Source organism: Athene noctua, chromosome 1, assembly GCF_965140245.1.
Source record: "Athene noctua chromosome 1, bAthNoc1.hap1.1, whole genome shotgun sequence".
Lineage (NCBI taxonomy): Eukaryota > Metazoa > Chordata > Aves > Strigiformes > Strigidae > Athene > Athene noctua.
The window spans coordinates 74234453-74261856 of record NC_134037.1 but is presented as its reverse complement, the minus strand read 5'-3'; the positions used below and the strand labels follow the sequence as shown (position 1 = coordinate 74261856).

Sequence of the window (27404 nt, the reverse complement as noted above, 5' to 3'; positions counted from 1 at the left end):
TTTCCTTTTAGGGAAAGCAGACTGGAAAAAGAAAAATAAGTTTTTTTGGCAGAATTTCCGAAAGAACCAGAAAGGACTAATGAGGCAAACTTCAAAAGGTAAATCTTTTTTAATGACACACAACCTATCTATATAAAATAACGGGTGCCAGATTCACAAAGGAGTAAAATTAATTTAGAACAATGTGACAGTTTGGGGTCTGTGGATCTGGAAGCTTTGCAGGTTTGGTTTGTGATGACAGGGCTCAGGAAGAAGAGTCATATTCTGTGAGACTACAGACATGAGGCTGGGATGCCTTTGGTCCTCACTGTCAGTGATGGCACACACGCAAAGTGATCCGATTGAGATATATAGATATATAGATATATAGATATATAGATATATATATAAGTAATATCTGTAAATGAACAAGGTGCATCCTTTTTTTTCTGATCCTGACTTGATGAGAGAAATGCTGCTCTGTTTTAATTAGAAATATGTTTCTCCTTTCTTTGACATTTGGTTACTTTGACCTGTTTGCTTTAGGCTTGAATCCGGCCTCTCACTGTAGAAGACACCACAAGGAGTAGTAAAAGTGCATCTGGTGACTAGTGCAAATGTAGGATCGGTTCCAATTAAACTGTCAGGTGTCTTTCTCTAGTTTGTCTCCCAAAGATGCAGCTGTGCATGGCTTTAAGTATTTCTCTTCACAGAGAAAATTTCTGTTTCCTCATGTGTAGCTGTTAGATCCTTGTGTTGCAAACAGATGCTCCTCTATGTCACCATGTCATTGTTCAGATGGATTGTGAAAGATGACAGGAGCCCACTTTGGAGGTCAAAAAGGGGCACAATTACACTCTCAATTAAGCGTAGGTCCTTGCTGGCTCTCAAGGCAAGTTCTAATTGTCCATGCTAACATGCCAAGTACATACCAAATGGAGAGGTCCTGGAGTTGAGAGCCCAAATACATCCATTACTGTGTGCCAACTTAGTGGCCAATTAGCTAGCCTGGATATTTTGGGGGATGTGGCCAGTCCTCAGTAAAGAGCTGCAAGGTCCCAGCACACCGTTCCTGAAAAGGCTTCCACTTTGACAGCTTCCACAGGGCTGAGTGCAGGACTTTTCTGGCATTAGCTCTTTCTCTTTTGATTCTTGTCTTTCAGAGTCAATAACTATGTGATGACGGTCACTTTTTATTTCTCCTTGTCATGCACTCTTGCTTTCAGTGTCAAAGTCACTTTAGTTTTCTAGCCCTAATTTACTTCCTTTTCTTGCTCAGTTACTTCCAAATTATTCAGTCCTTTGAAACCATACTGTGAGCCTGCTCTGGGGAGGGTCACTTTTTAGCCACCAGATTCCTGTGGCAACCAGATTTCAGAGCACTGGGTAAAATCCAGTTTCACTGTACCCTACTTTGTGCATGACATGTGCTTATCTCTGTGCGTTTTCCCACAGGAGAGGATGTAGGGTATGTGGCCAGTGAGATCACAATGAGTGATGAGGAACGGATCCAGCTAATGATGATGGTCAAAGAGAAGATGATCACCATTGAGGAAGCACTTGCTAGGGTATGATATGTACATACTTTAGTTTCCTTGAAAAACATGTTTTAGGATGTAGGATATACCAATTTGGAGTTTTCCTTTGCTTAGAAAACGCAGGTGAAGGGGGAGAAAGCTGGCCTGTTTGTCACATTGCACTAGGTAGCATAAATGAGATGGCAATTCCTTTGTTTATGGGGAAAAGTGTGATTTAGCTCAACCAAAAAAGATTTCCAGTGCATGGTAAATTAATCTAGTCCTCAAAGCATTTACTTCTCTCCATTGGCAATAAAGGGTGCTAATCAGAGAAAAGCTCAAGTGTAGACATTTTTGTTGCAGCAATCTAAAATAAGGGAGAGGAATCTCAACTATACTAGCCCTTATTTGTTATATATATTCATACATGTGTTTAAGTGCTAAATGGAATGCTTCAAGTTTTGCTGAGCTTGTCTTACTTGTTTCAGAACACATATATTATTATTTTCCTGCTGCTAATGGCTGAAGGGCAGTTTGATTGAAATCTTCAATTTTCAGCAATGAAAACTTTAAAAAATACTAACATTTAAGCTAAATTTTTTTTCTGCTTGTCTCTTAGCCAAAAAGGTGATGTTTTGTTTTAATAGCCTTTGAGAAATCATGTTCAGCTCTTTTTGATATTTGGCATTAAAATCAATGAAGATGTATTTTTTAATAAGTACAGTGGCTGTCACAAGTATTTCCTTACAAAATCTGAATGTTAATAAAGCACAAGAAGAATAACTGTAAGGTATTGTATTTATGCAGCAATAGGACTGAGATTTTAATTGCTCAGGAGCCAACAGGTTAGTGCTGAAGTTTCCACACCACTTTTGATTTTGTGCCCTTGTGCAAAATACTGTGATGGAACACAGGATATTCTGTATGAGTTCCATTTGAGTTGTAGACAACAGGATTTACATCATGAATTGGCACTCAGATAAATTTCTATACTGATATACTACACCTTGAAATAGATTATCCTAGAATATAAAGTTATGTTATTGTCTGAAAGAAATACTGCTTTGCTGAAAATCACATCACGAAAAGAAAAGCAAAATTCTAAAATTACTGGGTGGCAATATTGGGAATTCTTTTACTTCTCTGCTGTTAAAAAATTTGGGGGGAGAGGGTTGTACCGCATCTGTATGGTTTGTATATGTACATGTACCGTTTGCCTCTAGTGAGGCTAGTCTGAGCTACTAGTGGCAACTTTTTTTTTTTTAAATATCATCAGTTCTTGATGGTCCTCTCAACAGTTTTACTCAAGTAGGATTGGTTTTATGTCTTAAGCCTTTTATTGGAAAACAGGAAAGATGGTCCTTTGCTTTAAAATTATAAAAGATGGTTCCTAGTCTTTACTGCAGATCATTTTCTTTATCAAAGAAATTGGCAGGCTATTGTGATTCAGTCTGTCAGCTGTACACTGTGCCTCTGAGGTGAGGATGTGTAATTTATATTTTACCAATGACAGTTCATCAAAATTCAGTATTTAGAGATCACTCCTTTAAAAAAAAAAAATAATCTCTTCATTAAAACTTCCGATTCTAAAACTAATTATTTTGAACAAGTGAGACATGCGGTGCAAAAGTTCTGATTTTCCCCATTCCATAGTCATATGGGTGGGGAAAAAAACCTGAAAGGACATTAACTCTTGCTATTTTAATGAAGACCGATAGCTTCTTCTCACTGGGAAATGTTCTCTCTGTCTTTTCAAATTTCAGCTGAAAGAGTATGAAGCCCAGCACAGGCAATCAAGCACTGTAGATGCTACAGAATGGGCTGATGGCTCGTACTCAACATTTGATGGGTCTTCCAACTGTAATGTAAGTACCTGTCATTCTGATAATAGCTCCCTGGTATCATTTAATATTTAAATTATTTTACTGCAGTACAGAAATATCCTGATTTACCTGGTGATTTCCTTCATAGCAAATGTGTCATTTGACCTTGTGACACTATGTTCTGTCTGCAAAAAATCTTTAACATGGATTTTAAATCTGCAAGGTTTGTTGCTGTAGACATTAACAGGCTTATTGTATAATCTCTCTTTTCTTTCTTTTTTAAAAATATGGCCCTTTGTCACTGAACTTTTGAAGTACAAGTGATCCCAGGCAAAAATGCCCACGTTCTAAAAGATTTTTTAGAAACAGGAAAGATTTTTTTAGGTTGCTTAGAAGGAACTGTTTCACTTTCCTGATTCACAGTAACTGAGAAGTAGTTTCTCAGGCCTTCCTAGTCCTTGTTGATGGATTCTAGATGAGAGTCTGGCTAAGTCCTAGCTGACTGCTGCTTTCAAACAGTTCTCTCTCTGCATTTGCTAACTCTCAGCCCAGAGACTTTTCAGCTTTTGCCAGACCCATAAGCAGTAAGGCAGCTTTCCTCCCTCATTTTTACTTCTGAGCTGTGTAGCTTCTGTTGTTTTTATGGGCACCAGATAGTCTTTGTGTCATGCCATACTGAATCAATTAATTTTTTCTTCCAAATATCTTCATTTTCACTGAGTATTCTATTCCACTTCATTTCTCTAATTGAAAGTTCACAGATAAATCTTAGAGAAGAACACATTTGACTGTCAAATCCAAGCTCTTTGTTACCCATATAATTGAATCATACACTTTTGAGACCATTGATTTATTTATTTATTTTATTGTTGATGGAATTTCCCGCTAGCTGCAGCAGACAGATTCTCATCCCTAAATGAAAAGAGGAATGCTATGTCATTTTATGAGATGTTTAAAATATTTTGAGGTAGAGAAGAGTTTCTTGTTTGTATTTAAAAAAAAAAAAAAAAAAAAGCCTATCTTTAGTTAGATAGGAGCAGAGGGGGAGTGATGTTGCCTTATACTCTGTTCTATCAGAAATGTGCAAAGAATAAAGAAGAAAGGATCCTGATTGTTTAGCTGGCTGAAATATGTCTTGATCTTTTCCTTATTAATATTTATAGCCTGAACTTTCCCTTCTTAAGGCCTTTGGCTAAGGTGCCTATAGCATAAATGTCTCAAAACTCTCATTTACTGTGGTCAAATCTCAGAAGGATACTGAATTTCTCTGTTAAGTCTTCTGATAGTGGTTTACACTTGTGTTGAAGTTAACAAAATTTGTATGTATCTCTGAGGACCGAACATGACTCAGTATTTCCTCCCTAATAGAACACCTTGGCACCTTTTCTCTAAAAATGTTTTCCTAAGCCATCTCTGCACTTTGAGCCAAGAGCTCTGTTACCTCTCTCTGCTGTTCTGGTAGGATTTGAACCATCTTCCTGCTAACTTCAATGAGGGATCTCTGTTCCATCATTAAGATTTTTTTGCCCTTGCTCCTTTAACAGAAGTTGTGAAACTGCTTGCCTTCAAGGGAAAATCAGATCATCTGCAGAAAAGAAACTTCATGTTGGAACAAAACTCAGCTTGACTTCTCTTTTTGTGGACAAGAAAGAAACTAGGGTTAGCTGGGGTGAAAGACTTTGGGCTGTAATTGATGTGCAAGAGGGAAAACAAGCAGTGCAAAGTATCAGATATGTCTGGAGATAGGGTGTGCGTTCACTCAGATCGTTTTGTCAAAGGACGTCTCTGTTAGTCTGAAATGACCAGCTTTTGAGACATGCAAAGATGATGCCATTTTCAAGCCCTTTCTTTGCCAAATGGTTTAACTTTCAGTGCCATTTGTGTGATTTGTACTCTGCAAATTTGGAATCTCAGAACTACCCCACTCATTTTATAGAGGCCATGAAGCAAAGATGTTTTTCCATATATTAAAAATATTCTGTTAGGTAGCCCACTGCTTTCTAACCTCAGAAAGTAATTGAAAATATGAGTCACTGAAATTGAACTTTCTGGTTTGAATTAAAACTCCTTGGACAGTGACTCTTCTGATTCTGTTGGCATTTCTCTAATTTCTTTTCTTTTTCAGTCTCATGGCCAAATTGTTACTAGGCAGTTTTTAATGGAACATTGTGATCATATTTGATCATTTTGTAAACATTTTGTACGCACAGATGATAAAAGCAAATCGCAGCATAATTGCAGATCGAGGGAATTTAGGAAAAAAATAATTTTTAGCTTGCTTGCTATACATTTGTTTGGCAACCGTGGTGATTTAAGAGATACCAGGACACTAGTATAATAGCTTTTTTTTTTTTTCGCCCTTTACATTTATCTTCACAGGCAGAGACACCTGCTGGTAGTTAGGAGGACTTGAGAGAATGGGTCACTAGGTTTTTGTGGAGAATCTTGGTATAGTTTTGTCCAAGGTCTACGTTTCAGAGCACGGGGGATGGAGTAGAATCTAAGCAATCAGAGAATCTAAAAATGAAAACAGAATGTCTGGAGTGTTCCAAATGTTTAAGTACTCCATTGCTTTCAAGTCAGGTCTGCCCACAGCATAAGAACAGCCACCTATAAAACAACATCTAAAGGGCAAATATCATTAGTTGTTGTTGTTTTCAAGGGAAAAAAACCCACTTTTTTAAAAAAAAACAACTTGTATAGCTATCGTGTTTATGACTAACATCACTGGTGTTGATCCTTGACTCATTTTAAAGATTGATTTAAGGATTCTTTTTCCCAGCTCCTCCTCTTTTAAGTAACTGTACCAGGAAATGGAAACTTGCATTTTGTACCATGACAAAACTAAATCCTAAGGACATATGGCAAAGGATTGAAGGGTTGAAGGGTCATCATCTCAGCATCCGAAGGGAGGCAGCCTGATGTCATTGCTGTGCTGTTAATTTTATGTCCTGTTTGTTTGCTCTTAAGAAACAAACAAACAGAGGCCTTGCCAAGTCAGTAGGTGACTTGGTTCTCTGCCACTGGAGAGCAGTTTGTAGCTTTCAGTCTTGCTACTGTGGTCCTTTTGTCTCACAGCAAAGTATGCATGTTATTTATTCGCTAATGTGGGAATCCAATTGAAACTGTTTTTAGTCAGTTATATCTAAAGTCTAAAATGCCTCATCATTTTTTAACAAATTTATTTCTGAATATTTGTTCTGTCTCTGTTGGAATGAAGACTGCTCACAGTAATGCTAGACAAGCTTTCATTGCCTTGTGCCAAGAGTTGGGATGTAAAGCAGGTGCAGATTACAAATGGATCCCTTTCTGGATATTAGATAAGGACCCATTTGTCCTCAGGAGTCAGAAAGTCCAGGGAAAGAGAGTACTTCAAAATTATATCACATTCTTGCTTTACACTGAGGTGCCTTTTATGCTTCTTAAAGATAGAAGCTCATTTCATCACTTCTGGGCACTGAAATTCTTAGTTCATCTAGAACAGGGCTGCTTCGTCCATAGAGCCCCGCTGGTACAGCTCCAGACCAGTTTGGAGGACCAGCATTAGGAGAAATGACCATAAATCCTTTCACGTGTCCTCTGCTGAAAGACTGTTAATTGGTACCAGTCGCCATGTTCAATGCGGGAGTGAGGGAAACAAGAGAAGCAGGAGGTAGGTTGTGACAGAAGTGTGTATCATACATGTGTTGCCACTGAAACATTTCAAACCACTAATAAACTTTGCTGACCCATTTCAGTACATGGAAGTTAAATGAAATTGTAATTAGGTCTGGACTGAACTGTTTTGTTGGTCTCATCAGGCTTCTGTGTTTCAGTTTTGGTCAGCAGATAATGATCAGCCGTCCAGAGCTCATAACGCAAGTTTCCAGGTAGCATAGCTGGCCTTCGTTTGAAGGGTGCTGCAGTGAGCTGTGCTGTGCTCCCCCAAGACCTCCCCACCTGCCACAAGAGGCCTTAGCAGCCTCAGGAGAGAGGCCATAAAATTTATGAGCGGGGAGAACAAGAACAGCATCTCCCTCCAACAGTATGGCCCTCAGGTGGGCAGTGGGAAGCCTGCAGTGCCCTCCCTGCCCTACCCTGCCATGGTGATGATGATGGGGAAAACTCCCCTTTGCATTGCCTCTCATTTCCATCTTGTATCAATCTGCTTTGTAACAGACAGCAGCAAATCAAGTCGACACAGCAGCAACTCTAGCTGGAGTGAGATAATCTTTCCCCTGTTTTTCGTATTATTTCCTGAGGACGTTTTCATTTACCAAGTTGTTAAATGGGGCTAAAAGTTGAAAGGGTGTGCATTACTGGGTTTGTGTCTATGACCAGTGTCAAAGGCAGAATAACAGATGAGAATGGTCTTTGGGTCATATTCATTTCAGTCTGAGAGATGCTGAAGCTTTTGTATCAGGATTGTATTTCCTGTGGTACAAAGCTGACTGACAAAAGATGAAGTCTGATAGAATTATCTCTTGACTCATGAGAGTCATTACTGTGTTGTTTGGTAAGTGTGAAGAGTAGAAAGAAAAGAAATAGTTACAATATAACTTCTGTAGCACCAATTATCTTGAGAGTAAATCTAAATGTAACTACAGCAAATTCACATTATTCAGGGTTATACTGTATTCCAGTGGCTCAGATTGTGGATACTTCCTAAATACAGAAATTTTAAAATTAATTTTTATTCATATTATTGATGGATTCTTAAAATGTTTAAGCATTTGTTAACATTATTATTCCTTATGCTACAAGGACTGTTACAGTATTTGGGAAAAAGCTCTTCCTTTGGTATAGTCAGTTTAGCTTGTTAGAACTAAACTCAAAGTCAATGCATATTGGCAATCAGCGTTGGATATCAGTGGAGACTAGGGTATGATGAGTTGGATTTTTTTAATTTAAACAGTAGTGTTTAAGCTGAAGCAACATGGATACTTTGCATATTTTGAAAGCTATGCACTGTTAGCCTGGTTTTTGCTGTTATCACAGGACTCACCATTTTTTCTAAGTTTTTTTTTCCATGAAAGGCTGAAGCATGGAAGAGGATGTTTCTATGTTTCAATTCTTCTTCAAGAGCTTGTTTCCGCCTCCAGGCCCTGCATGCTCTTTGAAGTAATGGAGGGGAGCCGATGATGAGCATGGTTATGAATGAATGCAGAGCTTTCATCTTTGCTCTATAGAGTCTAGTGACCCAATTTGTGTTAAGATTTTCTGAAAGGCACTGATGTGCCCCATTGTACTGGATGCTGTATTTATTATTACTATCCAAGTTGCTATAAGACTGTCAGTGCTTAATAACAGTAATGATGAAGAAAGAGCTTATAATAGGACACAACTTCAAAATGATAGTGGCAAATTCTCACACTATGTGCCTACCACAGGGACCTGTCCTGGGAGGTGCTGGGCTGCTCTTCTTTTCCACTGATCTCAGGGAAGGTGTGCAGCACCTCTCAGTGAAAGCTTGTAGCAAAAGAATTAGGACATACTTTGTTACGATCTTTCCCCCCTCTCTATGCATGCATAAGAGCAGGGTTTCCCATGGGTATAGTGATACAAAAACCTTCATGAGAGTAACACAAATTGTCATTACAGTTCCCAGGACACAGCACAAAGTTTTAAGTAAGGTCAGTGCTGTGGAGTTATGATAACAGAGTGAGAGACCATCAGTGTGTTTATATTGGGTTTGGTAAAAACACTGCTTACAGTGTTCTACGTATTTTGTCTGAAATTTTCCAGAATGCTTTAGAATTTGCAGGAGAAACACATTTATTTAGGAATAAAACTATATCACTTCTTTAAGTGCTATTTACCATGCAAGACCTGCCCATGTTGTCATCAGATACAACTTGGCTAGATATGTGTCCCCAGTGGGACTGAACATTGTCACCACGGGATTGTACTGAGCAGTTGGCAGTAATATAGCCCAAGTAAACCTCCTGCTCGTTGCCAGTAGGAGTTGCTCCTGCGGATGTGAAGACTGCATGTAGTTAGTCTTGTTGTAAGGTCTCTGAGAAAAATCTTCCTGCTATCATGAGTCAGAGAAGAGAGCTTACAGTAACACACAGGCAGTGACTGTAATTAAGCGTGTTCATAACCACTTCTGTTTTGACTGCATTCAGAGAAGCCTACTTTACCGCAAAATGTTTGGCAAAATATTTGGGGAGGGTGGGAAGTGAGGAGGCAAATTAATTTAATATTCAACACATTACTTGGCTTTTTTATACCTTTTTGCCCTTGGACTGCTGCCTCATTTCTCTGCTTATTACCTAGAGGGTGGGGAGAGTAGTAACAGCTTTTTCCTATTCTCCCTGCATCCGTCAGCCAGCAGGAGATGCTGTAATCCATAATGTGGTTTCCCTGCCCCCATCTTTTCTAAGACCAAGCCTATTAAATTGGAACAAAGCCTTGCTCAGTTCAAGAATTGGGAATCTCAAAAGCCATGTGTTTCACTGCCCTATTTGGCAGACCCAGGCTGAATAATCTTTACTTGTGGTACAATAGAAAATTTTAATTGCGCTCCTGTTGGTTACCACTTGCCCCCCCTCCCTGCCACTGGTGTTTCCTTCCTTACACTTAGGACGGTAACATTAATAGTTTGATTGTTGAAAATAATATAGAATGTAATTTATATTACTGCACTCTTCACTAAAGGGCTCTCATTCTCTTGTGTTGTTGTGGTGTTTTTTTTTCTTTTTTTCTCTGATATGAATTTTGCTGTATTTCATGTATTGCAATTCCATCCTTCATTTTCCGAAATGCAGGAAGGTTGGTTTCCAGCACCAGTGGTGTATTCCATTAATAGTACAGCGTACACCAAAGAGTAGGGATTCGCCCCAGGCGCTCTTAGCCTTGCCAAAACACAAGATGCAGTTGAGAGAGCCTTGTTAAGAGATGCTCTTCCCCATGTGTAGAGGAGTCTGCAGGAGAATTGGAAAAGAATGCTGTATCATAATAGATATGGAATGATGCAATGTAGAGCTTCATTCTGTCACATATACCTATGACAAGTGGTACATGAGTACAGTTGTAATGTCATTAAAATTAATTATGCTAATCAGTGAGAGAAACACTTCACCATGAGGAAATGTGTCTGGCCTGCAGATGCAAACATCGGCAATGTGCTTCTCAAAATTATTTAACTAAAACCTGGAAACAGTTAACATCTAGGAATTTGCCTAAGCAGCTATTCTAGTATCAAGACAGATCTCCTGGGAGAACTAAGTTTTTGTGCTCTTGTTACTTATGACAAATATTTCCCACTAATTTCAGCAAGCAATGTTGTCACCAGCTAATGTGTAATATATCTTTCACCAAACTAGCCATTGGATACTCCTTTGATTTCCGTGTAAGTAATCAGAGACCAAACACAGACATGGCTACCTGGGGGGGCTGACACTTCACTGCACGTCTTAGACTTACAGGGCCCTTGCAATTCATGGTCTTGTGGTTAATTACATGAAGTGGCAAAAACATTTATGACCTCTGTTCATTTTGTTAAAAATGTTGAAGGCCTTTATTTGTAACCTCAGGATATCGCAGCTGACCTTCACAGTTTTCTACAAACAGCCTCTGCAAGGATTAGAGGTTTGCTAAACTTTCTTAATGAAAACCAAAACCTTCAAAACTCAAGTTGCAAAGCCCCAAACTTAGATCAGTTTCACTCGTGGCCATGAACTTTTAAGGGAATTTGGGATACATTTCAAGGAAGTTACTGTCATGTTTCACTTGATGTGGGCTGGTATGTTATTGAAATTGGAGACCACTAGCTGGTTTTATCTGAAGTTTAGAATTTTCCATAGGGTTTTACATCAGAGTTTTGGGGCTGAAGTAATTCAAGGGTAAGAACCCAGCTACAACATGCCAGTAAACCTAGTTTACTTGATCACTAGGGAGTAGAAAAGTTGTGTATGGTCACTAGTACAAAGATGGAGAAATTGCAAAAGGATATTTGGCTAGGTGACTCATTAAAATCAGCCAGTCGTCAGAGGAAGCAGATATTTTGTCCTGCTGTGATTTTACAGAGTGATTGATCTGCGGTGAATCCAAATTAACTGACCATTGATGGTATGCTCCTGAGTAAAGGGAATCTTTTTTTGGCTTAGAGAAGGTGCTGTTGTGGTATGCCTTTGCTACTGCTTTCCACCAGTGAGTATCAGTGTTTCTAATTTGTAGAGGTTTTGGTGCATGTTTTCTTTTGTTCTGAGAAGAATTGTCCAAATTCTGGATTTGTCTCAAGGTTTGGAATTAGGTATGGTTGACTGTAAGGGGAGTGCCAATTTACTTGAGCATCTCTGAGTCTGTGTTTTTAGAAAGGGAGGTCTGAGCCCAGCCTAGGAGGAGAAGTTGGAAGTCATGCTACAATGCTTCATAAAGCCACAACATGGTTAATTCTAGACCAGTCTGAGATTTCTGAATTAAACATCATTTGCCTTTCCAATTCTTAGTGATGTTCTTTTTTTATAGCACTGAAACCAAGGGAAAAGAAAAAAAAAACAGTATCTAAGTTCACTAATTTAAAAAACATTTAAGCAAAGTTTATTTTTCTGTCAAATTAGCCCTTTATAAGGGGAAATTCTCAGGGGGGCTTTTTGTCAAAAGAGTTAAAAAGTGAAAATAAAAAAAGTCTGGTAAAGGGCTTAAGTTATATTTCCTATAGACACAGCCTCCACTCTAGCGGTCGTGTTTGAGGGTCAGTCTTCGTCCTGGTTTTGCAGAGATTCTCTGTATTTTTTTCTTTCACTGAAATTCCATAGACAGTAATTAAGGAACTGGAGGCCAGCAAGAGGTCAGCAAGCCTTCGTCAGTGAAAACAGGGATTGTTTGCCATGTACAACACTCCCTTTTTTCCTTGTGGTGAATAGAAGATTTGCTTAGAGCTGATGACTTATGCCTTTCTTGCAAGTTATGCAGCTAGCAAGTAACTGGGGGAATCAATCAGTGAGCAGAAAACAGCTAATTGAGTCCAGCATCACGTTTTTTTCTTCTTTACATACTCAGCGCTGGAATCAGAGCCAGTTTGGTGTCTGATAATGTAACTCCAGAGAAGAGGCATTTTGTGCGCAAGATTCGGAGCGAATACAATACTTAAGAAGAAGGGTCTGCTCCTAAATTTTAGGGTTACGAAGCTGACAGCAGTTGAGGACTCAGGGGGAATTACTCGAAACTGAGCTTTAGGCCTATAAATGCCGAAGCTGGTAAGTCACTGAGCATGTAGCGTGATGTGGAAAGGATGTGCCTCCTGTTTCAGGCAGGGAGAAAGAGAAAAGGCTTTTGTGGTTATTCTTAGGCACAGCACAGCATGCATAGCTTTTCTCAGTTCTCCTCTTCCTTTGCTTGGGCTTTTAAGTTCTTTTCTGTTCTATTTTCCTGTCTCTGACTTTATCCAGGCATCTTTAATAAAAATTTTTTAAAAGTTAGAATGGTTGTTTTTTTTGGCGGATGTAAAGCCTGTTACAAAGAAGAAAGGACACGTGTAGCCACGTCTCCTGAAGAGAACAGCAAAATCTCTTTGCGTTTACTATAGAGCTCATAGTTCTGAAGTGAGCTAGCCAGGGCTGGGGCATGTGATGCGATATGCCCATGAGTCTAAATGTTGTGTTTTGCCCCACTTTGCTGAACAAGAATTGTCTGATAGCCAAAAATAATTGCAACTTTTGCTTAATTAGATACCGAGATTTCCTTATTTCTTACATGGGAGATTTCCTAGAGATTGCAGTTTGGGGCTGAACTATTATTGGACATAAAATGAATTGTAAAGTTTTAATATCTCTCTAAATGGCTTCACACAGCTCATGTAAAAGTCACATATGTTTTTGTTTATGGGGCTGAAACAGATTAATCAGTTATGATAGCTTTAACAGGACATTGTCCTAGTGTTTCTTTAACATTTTTATTAGGACCTTGCTAGCAGGCTTTGCCTATCATGTTTTTTAAGGGCTGCTGCTATAACCCTGAAGTGTTTCCGAACAGAGTCCTGCCGAAAGCTAGCTACTTATTTCTGGTTTACATTTTGCCAGTTAATTCCAAGTACCCTAATAAATGTTAGTTTTCTGTGTGTGTGTGTGTGTGTGTGAAGCACTAATTCAAAGGGGGAGGTTATTTCCAAGTTATTGCCATGGCATGTGAAATGGGCTGGATGTTAGAGAGTGGCAGAGCAAGGCATGTGCCCTGCCTCCGGAGTAGGCAGCAGCAAAGAGCCTGCGTGAGAAAAGTGGGAGAGAAAGCAAAGAGGGTGCTGGGAGCAGAACCGTAGAGAGCTCCTTGAATATCAAAGTACATGTGCTAATTTCCTATTTGTTTCTGAACGTAAAGCCTTTTACTTTGATCTTACATATGAGTTGATGCAAAGCGTGGCCTTTAGAGGTGTACAAAGAGAAGTTTTCCAAGCAGAAGAGACGCTAGAGGTAGCAGAGGGAATTGATCTCTCCTGGATTTCTGAGCATATTCGTAGAATTGTGGCCACGTTTGTCAGCGGCGAAGAGCTGGGTGGTGGGGATGGGCCTTGGCCTCTCCATACTTTTCCAGCCATGTGGTACGTGGTGGCTGCAGTCCTCTGCATGCAGTCCTCGGTATTTCCAGATGCTGTTAATTTAGTCCCTGTTTCCCTGTAGTCCTTCGCGCGTTTGTGCAGCCGAGCTCTCCAAGCTGGCTGGTTTCCGCACCGTGAGAGCATTGCAGATGTCGGGGATGCACTTGCTCCAGGCAGCGCAGGGAGAGGCGGCTCCGCCCGGCCAGCCCCGCCAAGGGGGCCCCGTAGGCTTCACCGTGTCCCCGGCAGCCCAGCCGAGCCCTGTGCTCGCTTTAAAGCAAGCGCGATTTTTGTGCATCAGCTTTGGCCAATTTGTTATGGTTTAAGGCTGTGGAGCCAGCTGTCTGCAATCTGATGTAATGTTGCCCTGGAAACCAGAAATGAAACACTTAAGCATTCACCACAGAATTACTACATACAGCATTAGCCAAAATAATTAAAAGTTGAGCCATATGGGCTTTCGAACGGAAAAATTTGGAGCAGAGGAGATGGAAGTTAAGTTGTTCCTATTTGCAGTACTGCAAATCCATTTGTTTTCCCCTTGGAGCATGGGGAGAGGCCTGTTCCAGTGGTGCACGGAGGGACAGGGAGATGGAGGGGTCCTGGCTGTTTTACCAGCGCGTTAGTGACACTGAGGCTTGGCCTAATGGGACAGCCATGTGCCAGGGGCTGGGAGGCATTGGTGGAGGGGGGTGCAGCATGGCCTCCTCCCATGCCAGAGAGCGTTCGGCCTCGCCTCTTGCAGATGCATCGTTCCCTCTTTAACAAACTGTGTCTACCCTTTTGCAGTGCTGCAGCACACTGAAGCGCTTGTTAACGGGGGAGAGGGTGAGAGGGGGGCTGGCAGCTGTCTGCATCAAAGCAAGGCCTGGCTGCAAGAGCTGTCCAGGAAGCCATTTGCCCAGCCCACCATGCGTTAGGGAGATTGGGGTGATTTTCCCATCTGAAGTAATGGACAGCCACCAAAGAAAGCAATTTGGTCACCATGGAAGCAGGGAGGGTAGAGTGGGTCAGGGAAGTCAAAGCGTTGAAGTTCAGTGATTTCCAAATATGTCGCTTATGGGCCTGAATGCTTTACATTTCTGTTTAATATTAGCTGTGAAAGAAAGCATTGCCTGTGCTGGAAAATTAAGCTCCGTTTCCCATGTGCCAAAATGGAAACTTTTGATAATTTCAAGGCATTTAAAAAAAAAAAAAAAAGGTTTCAAAACCAGGAAGTGAATCAAAAGTAACCCTTTTTCGAACGTTTCACTTTGAAGTTCCCTGATCAGCACCACTGACGTAGTCACCAGTGTTTTTAAGCATTTTTGCATAAACTTATTAGCCATCTTTTTCTTTTACAGAGGATCTTGCATGCCACTTGACTTTGTTTTCAGTCAGTTCATTGTCCAGCAGCTCCTGTGTTTAACAAGAACTGTTCTCGTCTCTCTCAGGCAGGCGCTGGCACTGTCGATGCTGGCAGAGGACCCTGGCTCAAAGGGTGCTAGGAGTCCTGAAGTGGTAGGGAAAACCAGCTGGCGCTTGATTACAATGGGTCTTATTTATTTTGAAGTGTGGTTGGGACGCCCTGTACCACCCACTCAGGTTTGATGTCAGTACCTTGCACTGAGGCTATTTTGGTGCTCGCTTTCATGGTGGTAGTCGTGAATGCAAATGTCAGACATTGTAAAACTTTTCTTGTTGTTGAGTCTTCATAACCCTGAGGGAGACAGTTCTTTATCGAATACCAGTGGTGCAAAAGTAAGGCTAGTTGGTTATTCTTTAATGAAATCCTGGGTGGGAGGACCAGATATGAGCCGTTCTCTAAGTCTAACAGAGCTCACAGTTTTACAAACAGTAGTCTTGCAAACCAAGGGTGTATGCAAAGTAATGAAGGAAAGCAATGACTTAAAGTGATTGCATTTAAAATAAACATATCTTGAGTGCAGGGTATGCATGATGGTTGCTTGCCAGGATGCACTTAATGGCCTAAGAAGTCTTGACTGAACTTCTTGATTACAGTCAATAATCCATTCATCATCTTATCTAAATATGTCTGTCTTGTTGTTTGACATGTCACTAAGTTGTCCCAGCCATGATCTCTGAATTAATGCTTATCTTGCTGCTTAATTTATCTTGATATAAACAAGTCTGGTACTTCTCTTTACAGCCCTGTTTTTCCTGAGGGAAGATTATTAATTACCTACCAGCCTGTACCCATAATAAACACATTTCTGTGGCTCTCGAATGGCAGAATGGCAATTCCTACTGCCGTATGTGGTCCATTTGGTATTCCTTCTTGTTTTGGAGTAACATGAAGTTTGTAGGAAATCAGTAATAGCCAGTGCCCTTGCAGAAAGTGGCTGAAGTTTGCTCTGGTGTGGTTCTGCTGGCCTTGGGAGGTGTGTGCCTGTGAGGTAGGCTTTCAGAGCTGCTCTGGCTCCTTCAGGCACTGTTGGTGCCTTTGAAAGCATACTCATGCAACTGCTAATCAGTGTCCTGCCCCGTGGCATTTACGTTTATTACCACATCCTGATATTTAAGTGTATTAGAAAAGCAGAAAACGTTTTTATATTTGACCTGTCTTTTATTCAACCTCCGGATAAGCAGACAGCATTTTTGCTGGGGAAGGAGAAGAGGGTGGCGCGCTTTTTTTTTTTTTTTTTTTTTTTTGGCATACGTTTGTTGGGGATTTTTCTTTTTTTAAAAGTTTAATTAAGGAGAAGGAGAAAAAAGGATGAGCGTGCTGCGGAAACCCAGATAGCTGTGCCGACAGGAAGTTGCATGAGGGTTTTTGGAGCCAACCATTAGGAACGCAGCACACTGGCTGGGACCGCGGTGAAAACAAAGTAAGGTATATGATCCATACCGCGCTCCAGCTGGAGCCCACGCTGCGTGCAGGAATGTGCAGCAGTGCAGAGTGCCAGGGCTCTCCTGGCCGAGCTGGAGAGCCCTACCAGCCTCCTCTCCTCTGCTCTCCCGTTCCCTTCCCCTCCCCCCACCGCCTTCCACATTCTAAACTGATTAAAACAGAGGAAGTAGCACATTGAACGTTGGATCTGGCTTGAAAATCGAAGTCGTCTTCTCGTTCACAAGGAATGGATTGTTTCAGCTTGTTGTGTCACTGCTGCTGGAGAGAGGGGAATTTTTTTTTGTCTCTGTAATGTTTGATACTTGAGGGAAAACAGCTGGAACTGAGCATACTGGATCAGATGCAAAACGAAACGGGATGCTGGGGAATATGGACTGCACTGTATATCTGAAAAGGTCAGAGTTTTCCCTTGGTCAGTGCTGGAGGAATGCTGTGTCCATCTTAATTCCAGCCTCGAGAGCCTTCAGGAGGAGTGTAGGGAGGAGGAAGGGAATATTTTATAGCTGTGGCAGTTCATGAGCAAGGCAGATGAGGTCTCCTCCTTCCTTCCTTTTCCTTCCGTCCCTTTCTTGTGCTGCTGTTTTTGATTTTCTGGGAAGACTGGGGGGGAAAAAAAAGAGAAGTCGTCAATGACAGAGCTTCAGTTTGGAGAAGCTGTTTATAACCAGGTTTAAACAGCAAGTTCTGAGATGCCAGACAGACCAGTGACTGACACAAACCACAGGAGCATAACTGGTATGGTAAGAAGATCCCTGGGAAAGAGTCCTGCCTGAAACGTACTGAGAGAGGACGTGGAAGTAGTTATTACACAATGCATGGGAAGACAGACAAGGGCAGGAATGCATTTCAATGCCTAGGATCTTACGTTGCACAGATTTAGAAATCAAAATGGTATGTCATGGTTTCAGAAAAAGAAAAAAAAAAGAAAACTCTCAGTAATTTAAATGTTTCTGTCTGACCTGGGCTGAAAATATAACACCAGTTACAGAGCTGCATTGACACAGCGCAGCAGATGAGCTGGGTTGACTTGAAGGAGCAAGCCGTGGAACTACTACTTTATTAATACTCACTTTGTTTCTTTGCCAGTCAAGAGAACAATCTGATGATGAAACAGAGGAGTCGGTGAAGTTTAAGAGGTTGCACAAGCTGGTGAATTCTACTCGCAGGGTCAGGAAGAAACTCATAAGAGTGGAAGAAATGAAAAAACCCAGCACAGAAGGTAAAAAGCAACATGCATGTGGTTAAAACTCTCTGTGAATACATGTTTCTGATGAGGGAGGACAGAAAGTGAAGGGCTGGGGGAGGTAGGGGTGGAGTGTTCTTAAAGGACGGTAGGAAAGACTGCCTTGTCTATGGTGCATGCCTTACCCAAGTAATTGTATTTTGAGACTGGAAGGAGGAAAGTGACAGCCTAGGATGTGGTTACTGCTGATCTCCTGGTATTCCCAGAGCAGCGCCGGAGAGCCCCTCATTAAGAGATTAGAACTTGGTTTACGTGTTTTGACCCATGCTGGGGAGGAAATAAGAGTAGGAGCAATCCCAACCAGCTGCCCCACAGGCTCAGCAAGGAGGTAAGCGCAGCCACCACCATGTTGCTCCCTCCTCCAAGGCCTGGGTCAGCACACAGGTGAAGCTCTTTCTAGTTTTGAGAGAGTAGTGGCTGGTTGGTGGTAGAGTTGTGTCACATGGCATCATTCTGGGGCAGAAGTACAGAAACTCTATCAGACATTCTTGTGGGATAGCAACTGCCTCGTGTAATATTAACTCCTACTTCTAGGGGAGCCTGCTTGCAGTTTGGCTCCTGAATGAGCCCTGCTGCCAAGAGAGGGGGAGAGAAGGGAGGAGGAGGAGGGTGGGGAAACGGGAAGCGGAGTTCAGTTCCTGGGAATGCCGTGCTGTAGAATTAACTCCAGAGGACCTGTATCTGTGTGTGAGCCCTCAGATTAATGGAGCCTGAGCCTCAGGAGCCTCTCTGTGCAGCCCTGCTTGAGCCCTCACTGGAATTGTGGGCACCTCTCTATGTTAGTGGCCTTCCCGGGATCATATGCTGATTCCCCTCAGCTTTGCAGTGAGCTGAGCCCTCTTATGATTTCTCCGTAGTGCATTTAAAGAGAATGTGTGCATCGTCTTGGGTGTGTTGCAGGAAGCCGTTGGCAGATTTATGATCTAGCCTGCCTCTCCTGTGCGATGATTGTTACTGGCTGGTGTGAAAGGCATGGCCAGTCTAGAGCTCTGGACTGGGCAACTGTCTTGGTCTGAAAAGGTTTTGTCACCTCATAGGGTGAGCATAAAGCTGGGTTACCTTGGAAGCGAAAACATGGTTTATGAGAAAGGGCAAACAAAACAGGGCTATTTTGACCCTTCTCTGGGGAAGGGACCACAGAGAGGCCTTTCCTACCCCCTCCTTCCCTGTGGGCCTGGGAAAAGCTGCAGGGAGCAATCAGCCAGAGACTCCAGGGGTAGGAACAGGCAGCCCAGGGGCCACTGGGTGTGAAGATGCCTTCCTGCAGTTTGACCAGACTTTCCCATCAACATCTTAACTGTTTCGCCCTCTATTCCTGCTCTTATGGTGCTTTACCTCAGTTTCTGTTTCTTCTTCAGTCTTTCACTTAAGTGTCCCAGTCCCTTCCAGGGTTTTTTTTCCCCCTGGTTTTCCACCCCTGCCCCCAACAGAAAAATCACTGAAATAACAATTGTCTTCCCAAAAAAAACTTTCTCTGCTTCCTTCTTTCTCCATCTCCTGCCTGTCTTCTCTGTTTTAACTCCAGGCTTTTCTGAATTAATTATCTATAACTCTGAGTTTGCACTCTGGAGTTCCTTTGTAGATGGTCTCTTGGGAAACTGTAGCAAAAACAATTATTGCTGAATAACAACGTGGATTACTTCTGCATAACTTCTACATAAGTAGAAGGCCCCTTAAGTAGCCAAGTCTACATGAGGAGTAAATATCTATGACTTTCAGTAAATTCTCCCCACACCCAAGTTTTCATGTGGCAGTTTAAAAGTGCTTCATAAATGCTATCCATCCCCATATCTCATAATGTAGGTCTGTATTCCTATTTGGATATACCAGAGGGCTCTGCAAGATCACAAAAAATACTGTGGTCAAATTCGGGGATTGCTGTCTGGCCTTCCAAGTTACCTGAAATTGACTGGATTGGTTCTTGAGCTGTTTGCTGCCATTACTTGAATCTGTGTTACAAATGTGAAGTAATGTGAAATCCTAGATGGTTAGGTTTTGGGGATTTGGCTATAAAATTTGGTTGAGTAACATCAGTAAAATTTCAATAAATTCATCAGTGTTCAACAGCCTTTAACAAAATGTGAGACTAGGCTTGGTTTGAAAACTATTGTGCAGTTTCCCAGAAGGAAGTTTCCCTATAAACGTCCTGAAAAATTTCTTCACTGAAAACAACTTTGCCATATTTCCCTTATACGTTCCTGTAGTTTTTGAAGAAAACTACCATAGTCCCAGGTCCTTCTTCCACATTTCTGTTGACTGTGTTATCACACTAAATCTATGTCTGGATGATCTGATACTCACTAGAATGTGCCAATATCTGAATCTATGTGTATTTTGTGTTAGTCTGCTCCTAGTGAGCTAAATAACTGAAGCTTCCTAAGTCCTGGGCACCATTCTTATATAGCATTTAAAAACAAATTGCATCTACATCTGTGTCATTATGGCTTTGTGTCATGGACTCACTCCAAATAACATCTGTTACAGTGTTGACACACAATGCATATTTTACAAGCTGTTTAAAAACATATTTACTCAGTGGACTGAAGTTGTTTATCAGCACACATTCAGTCTCATGAGAATGTCTATTTTCTGTTCAAATTGAGAAGTAGAAGGGAAAAAGAGCAAGTGAGACAGCCAGTGTAAGTGGTGTCAAAATCAGAGTCCAGTCTACAGACCTACCCCAGAAAAGTTTTCAAAAGTGAAAGTTTTGTGTCAGATATGATCCACTATCCCTTCACTGTCACAGTGAGCTTTAATCTTGGTAAAATAGCATCTCAGGTTTCAGCAAATACATGTCAAATATGTTTTGCCAACAGAAGGAACTGAAGGTGAGACAAGGAAGCCTGTGCATGGCAACTGATCTTCTTTCATCTTGAAATGTGTCCCCTGTTACTGAGTTTAGTAAAGCATAGGTATTTTGATAATGGTTCAAATTTAGCTCTGCTGTAAGACTGTGGAAGCAATCAAATATGAAGGCAAAGTTGAGTCAGGCAAGAAATTCATTCTGGCAAGAAATAATTACAGTCACATTTCTATGTGTATTTCTGATACATGCCTATGAATGCTGTGAAATTTGTCAGGCAGGACTGAGGAGGGTGTGTCCTCTTGTTTGACTTTCCTTTTTACTGCATCTAATACCTGAGCCTATACTTTGCTCAGAAGAAAGCACCAGAGAGAAGTTTCTTAAATGGTAAATGTGAAAAGTACTTACGGTTTCAGGTCTTTCATTCTCTTCTCTCCACTCCAGAAAGGAGACCTGGCCATTTGCCCATATCCAGTACTTGTGTTGCAAAAAGTTGTCTTCCCTTTCTGTGAAATATATGTTTGGTGAAAACCAACTGCTTCTGTCATTACTATGACACTGTTAAAATTGGCACACCCACAATTTGACCTTCTTTTTTTTCTTTGTATCTGTTCAAGTAAATTCTGTGTGATTAAAATTGGTGCCTCTTTCTATTGAAAACACAGAACTTTTCATTTCATCCTGGAGCTCAGCTCCATAGCTTTATGGGAAGAATACTGCTTTCTACAGCAGCAGCAGCAGCACTGGGTACTGGAGAACTGGACCTGAGAGATAGTTGTTCGGTTTTTAATACCTGGATATAATTCTGATGGATTATAATCTCACTAGAGCTGAGCATCATATGCAAGTATCAGAAGAAAAACATGAGAAACAGATCCCAGTTCCAGCTTTTAAGGGGTGCTTAGTGAGACCATCCGTGGTCTTAGCCGCAGATGAAAGAGAGAAACTTAAAATAACAATGAGTTTACTTACAGGATGCTGTCATCTGTCTACTGTTAACTCACCCCAGAATTCTTACTTCACAAATGAGAGAAACTGCTTCAGATTTATCTACTCACCTTCTGGGCTGCTTATATCAGGAAAAGTTTACTTCCATTTTAAGAGGGTGGTATCTTAAATAAATACAGTAAGGCTCTATAGGGAAACATCTTGGTGAATTATGAACGATGACATGTGGTGTACTGCTTTTGTCCCCTGTAGGTGTGGAAGAGCACTCACTCGACAGCTCTCCTATACTGGATGACAGATCGGCACTTTACTCTGGAGTTCATAAGAAGCAGTTCTACTTTGACGGCTCTTGCGAGAAGCAGCCAGAGGACGACTCAGACTCACTCACTACTTCGCCCTCATCTAGCAGTCTTGATACATGGGGAGCTAACCGGAAGCTGGTGAAGACCTTCAGCAAAACTGATAGCCGTGGCCTTATCAAGCCTCCCAAGAAACTCGGGACATTTTTCTCTTACCCAGAAGAGGAGAAGACCCAGAAAGTTTGCCGCTCCTTGACAGATGGGGAGATGAAGAAGAGCCTCGGCTCACTGAGCCATGGGGTAAGTACAGAAAGCATTTGCTTTTATGACAGCAACAGGCACAAGCACCATCTTCTGGTGTCCCTGGAGGAGATTCAGAGTGTAAGGAAGCAGATCCGATTGAAGAAAATGGATACTAACTATTCCTGTTCCAGAGCTTTTCTTTGCCAGCGCCCTGCTAGGAAAGGAGCATCCACCACAACTTGCGACCTACAATTGCTGCGGCACAAAACGAAAGGGGGTGGAGGTTGTGGCTTCCCAAACAGAAGGCTACGAGGGCGCTCTTCTGTCAGCGAGTTCAATATTACCTATGTGGTGGAGAGAAGCCTGTACAGTCACCTCAACCTCTCACAGCTGGTGCGTCCCGTTACTGACAGGACCCTGAGCAAGGCCGAGAAGCAGGACCTGAGGAGATGCCTGCTGGAAGAGGATGAGGAGGCCAAGAGGAAGTGGGCTGCCACAGTGGATCGCTGTACTAAAAGGGTTCTCTTGAGAATCCACCAAAAGTCTGTGAGTCAAAGAGTTGCCATGAAGGCGGTCTTCCAGTTTCTATGAGGTTGCAGTCAACACTTTCTGCTCTATACTTTTAACTAAAATTCAGTGCTTCTGCTTTTCTTGCATTAGAAAATCTTAAGCACTGTATTTCAGCTGTAAGGGAAGAGTTTGATATAATCCCATCAGAGAAGAGTTTTGTTGAGTCTGAAGTTTCTATGTCTACAGAATAACTCAAATGTGAGAGAGCAAATATGACAAAATGCTGCCTTTTAAATTCACCTAGTGCAGAAATTGAGATCACTGGTGAACAGAGGAGCTTTGAGATGCTACAAGTATGTTCTTTGTGATGCTTTGGGAGTCAGTATTCTCTTAAAGGGATACGAGAAATGAATACAGTTTTCAGAGGATTAGAGCATCCTTAGTCAACTGTGCTCTGTTTCTCTCCTGCTGTCATTGCCTCATATTGGCCCTCCCGTTCTCAGTTTGCATCTCATCAACTCACCCACCCAGCTCTGTTTTCTGTTACACACACAGCTGCAGAAGGACAGGGACTTTTACATTACGTAGACACTGCCTTCCTGCTTGCTGCTCACCACCACCAGAAGTGCCCCTTCTGCTCTGTCCCTGGCCACTGCTCCTTCTTTGTATCATGGGATGAAGGTGGCACCTTCCTTCAGAGCATTGTGGAAAGGGAGCAAGGAATGGCCAAAAAAAGAAGTTGTCCTGTACAATGGGAAATTAAGTGATTTGAGCATTCCAGAGAGATCCAAAGCTGTTTCCTGATTATGTGACCCAGTTTTGACAGTTCCCTTAACCATGATGCTGAGTTTCCTAGGAGCTTGCCTTTTGGGGCCAGCCAGATCTCCAAAGCTGAGACAGCTAGTCTGTTGTCTAGCTGAAAATGTAGGTATGTTCCATACTTCAGTGGGTGGAAACAGCAGTGCATCCATAACACGAAGCAAGATATTCCAGTGAACAATACAGTAGGAACAGCTTTTCCTCTTGAACTACAGATTTTATTTTGAGAGGTCTCTGCATCATTTCTTCAGGTGTGAGGTATTCTTGATATATGCGTCACAGCCTTGGTCTCCTTGAATAACCTGTGGGAGGTGACCAAGCCTTCACGGTTTACTTGTCGCTCTTTGGCCACAAAACAGATAGGTTTTTTCTACCCAACACCATGAACATTGTCTCTTGGCAGCTTCACTATGTCTTCTGCATTGACTGTTTGCCCTGCCATTCACAGGGTACTGTTTATTTTCATAGACATTGTACTCAAAAGACATTGTTTTCCCATAAGGATATTGCAATGGTAAGAGAAACCTTACTTATCCTTCTGCGGGTTGAATAATAGGGGTATCTCAGTCAAAAGAGCATACTCACATGTGCTAGAGATGCCCCATAATTAAAAATACCCTCTAAAACTGTCTTTGTAAATACAGATGACAGAAACAAGCTTTTCAGTTCTTCTAATAAGTAGTCTCACTATAGTAATTTCATTAGAAAACCATCTGGACTGACTTTTGCTTGTTCACAGAGATACAAATGGAGAAGAAATGGATAGCGTGTTGTTGTTGTTGTTGTTGAGGAACTCCTCAGTCAACTGCTCCTCCAGCCTCATTTGAATGGGATAAATGATGGAGACACGCTGCTCTTACTAGTTTTTTCAACACACTTCTTCCTGGAACCACAAAAAGCTGGCAAACTTCAACTAATGCCACTCCTTCCTAGAAACACTTAATGTTTGTTTGCTGCAACCTCAGGGAAATTGCAATGCCTATGTATTCAGTGGAACTGGTCACTCTGTCTTGCCTTGCCATTCATTTTTGCCATTTATATTTGTTTCAGTGACCTGGACATGCATGAAATTTTCAAATCGCCTCAGTTTTTCTTTTCTCCCAAAATGATAATACTTTTGATTGCATGGCCATTCCATTGAATATCCCTCTCCTCATCCACAGACCTTTTGTTTGGTACAGTATTGCCAAGGTCGCTACTGGAATCTGAAAGTGCAAGTCAAATGTTAAATGTGTGGGGAGGTCCATAATGAAACAATAAGCATCATTAATATGGTACGTTTATTCAGAAGCTTTTAACCAACAGAATTTTGCTTTCTGAGAAGACTGCTTTAAGAGGAGCTCTGACTGCTTTGACAGACAAGTTTGCTCAGAGCAGTTCCAGATGTCCTCTCTTCATTGCTGGGATTACTATCCTCTGTAAGATTAGTTAGAATGGACTCTTCACAGAAGGATGACATTACTCATAGCTAAACGTGCTGTGCTTTAAAAACTGATCTTACTACTTGTGGCTGGTCTCGAATGCTTTCCAAAAACAGTTTTCAAAAGCTATGTCATAGTCATATTGCCTTCTGTAAAAAAGCACTTTAAAAAATTCTGCGTCACAGCACTGGTTTTAATGTGTGTGGTGCCTAGACAAAGTGGGCTTTAAGTTCTAGTAGAGCTGTGGTGGGCACAAGAAGTCATCCAAGCACTGTAGGTACACAGCACCCAACATGAAAGCTAGAAAAGCAACCTTTTTAAAAGCTGTTAATATGTATGCTGGTTAGCAGTGAACAGGGCAGGAAGAATGTTTACTTAATAGAACTAATTGATATAATTGTTTATTAAATGGCACAGTTTATAGCACTTGCTTCTTCCTAATAGAGTGTCGAAGCAGACTGGTAGTTCTCAGGTGGTTGGTCTTCACTGACGCCCAGGTACACACTCACGTGCGTGTGAGTATATACTTGGATAGATCCAATGCTTAGTCGAGTCTTAAGGTGTCTTTGAAGTTACTCTGTTGGGTAGTTCAGGCCCTAAGAAATTATAGTTCACAAGTGGTTGATCTTCTGCCTCCTGTTTGTCTCAACTCTAACTCTGAAGAGAATACTTATAATAGAAATCTGCCCATCTTGCAACCCATACTCAGAGCCCAGAGTTGAAGTCATGCAAGTAAATTGTAACTACCATGCCTTCATTTCCCTGGATTGCCCTGTGAAACTTCTGGAAGGACCAGGTACTTGAGTATTGTGCAGCTGGTTGTTCAGTGGCCAAATAAAAAGTCAAAGGTTTTGCCTTTTTGGATTGCAAAGCAAAAGCTGGATTCTCTCCAAGTGTCTGGTCTTTTTTCAGGTGATACCTAAGCTTTCGCAGAGACTCATCTGCCACAGTTAAACAATGGTTGGCTGTGGAGATGCAACTGTACTGAGTTTGGTTGCCTTCTGCTCTTGGGAGGGAAGCAGTGTCATAGTGATGATTTTCTTCTTTTATTCAGGATGATTATGATAAACTGCATCTGTGCATTCAGCCAAAACTGAGTCACTCCACTAGGTGACTGAGGCACTGTTAAGCATAGTGTACTTTCTCCCAGAAGTAGCAGAGCTGCCACGTATCACAGCAGGTGGGATGGTAAATACCTAATCTGGAATCAGGCCCTGCTGAGTCTCTGGGGACACAATGCTTATGGATAGCTGGTCTGTTTTTTCCTTCCTCTTACCAAGGGCTTGCCCTACAAGTCCTCTAGCTTTTCCCTGTATTTCAGTGGAAATGGGAGTCTAAGCAGCTATTCCCAGAAGGTAGGTTATTCAATGCTGTATAAAATTGGTGATTCTCTGTTTCAATGCTACTGTGGACTTATTTATGAAGGCAGATGGGAGTGCTGAAGTAGAGTTGCCAGCACCCTGGAAAACTTGATGCATAAGATCAACAGTTTCCTCGGACCAAAACGTCTTTTTTCTTTTTAAAAAGAGTAGGCAATAGATGACTCAACAGCACCAGACCTTAGGCCAAGGAGTTGTCTCTGGAAAAGACAAATGACTCAAATTGCTTTATAACAGATTTCTTGATTTATAATCTCCCATCCTTTTGTTTGTTTGTTTCCATTTTTGCAGACATTTTTGTTTTTACTGGTGTTCTCCAAATCACAGATGTTTTGAGTGAGCTAATCATTGTGATAAAATTGTATCCATCCTTTTTATTTTTTTTTTCTTTTTTGCAGAGAACCTGCAGCTTTGGAGGATTTGACTTGACAAATCGTTCCCTTCATATTGGAAACAGTTCTGACCAGATGGTGAGTTTAAGACAAGAAGGCACGGACTTGAAATAGCATAAATGAAATGCACAATAGAGTTATAATAGACTGAAGTGTAATTTAGGTCTGTAATAACAGTTTGAGGATCCAAGAAAGCAGAGTATCTTCGTTAACCTCAAACTTCCTTAGCTTTGAGAATAACATACCCACCCATATCCATGTGTGTATAAGTATTTATATACCATATGTGTAAAGAGGCAGGGACAAGTGATCAAAGCGCAGATCTGGGGGCACATCTGTGGGCTATTCTTGTGTCTGACTTCCTCAGAGCATCACCCCAGGCAAAACATATGATTACTATGCTTTCTTGGTAAAAATATTTACTGTTTGGAATGACGAGGCAAACTTTCATTCGCTGAAGATCTGTGAGTTATATGGGTGGAAGTCATTATGTAAGAGATTTATTATTTGTTTTCTCATTGTATCTAAGAGCTCTGGAGTAGACCAGAATGCCATTGTGCTGGGTGCTACGCAATTGATCTCACAGCTCTTTGTGTTTTAAAAAAAAAAAAAAAACAACTCCCCTGAGAATTAATTCCATTTTATGTTACTCGTGTTGATC

At 41.4% G+C, this 27404-nt stretch overlaps 1 protein-coding gene across 4 annotated transcripts in view; it reads left to right on the top strand.

Annotated features, from left to right (window-relative positions):
- The window catches only part of LOC141956246 (SAM and SH3 domain-containing protein 1-like), a 572685-nt gene that overhangs the window by 521296 nt on the left and 23985 nt on the right, over positions 1-27404 (top strand). For 2 of the 4 annotated variants that reach the window (XM_074896587.1, XM_074896589.1), the window contains 6 exons: positions 12-98; positions 1435-1547; positions 3260-3361; positions 17773-17905; positions 21933-22768; positions 26750-26821. In XM_074896587.1, the coding sequence (XP_074752688.1) occupies positions 12-98; positions 1435-1547; positions 3260-3361; positions 17773-17905; positions 21933-22768; positions 26750-26821 (1343 nt within the window). Of the gene's footprint in view, positions 1-11; positions 99-1434; positions 1548-3259; positions 3362-12397; positions 12502-17292; positions 17578-17772; positions 17906-21932; positions 22769-26749; positions 26822-27404 lie in introns of those variants that run through there. The other 2 variants (XM_074896591.1, XM_074896590.1) reach the window with 2 other exon arrangements.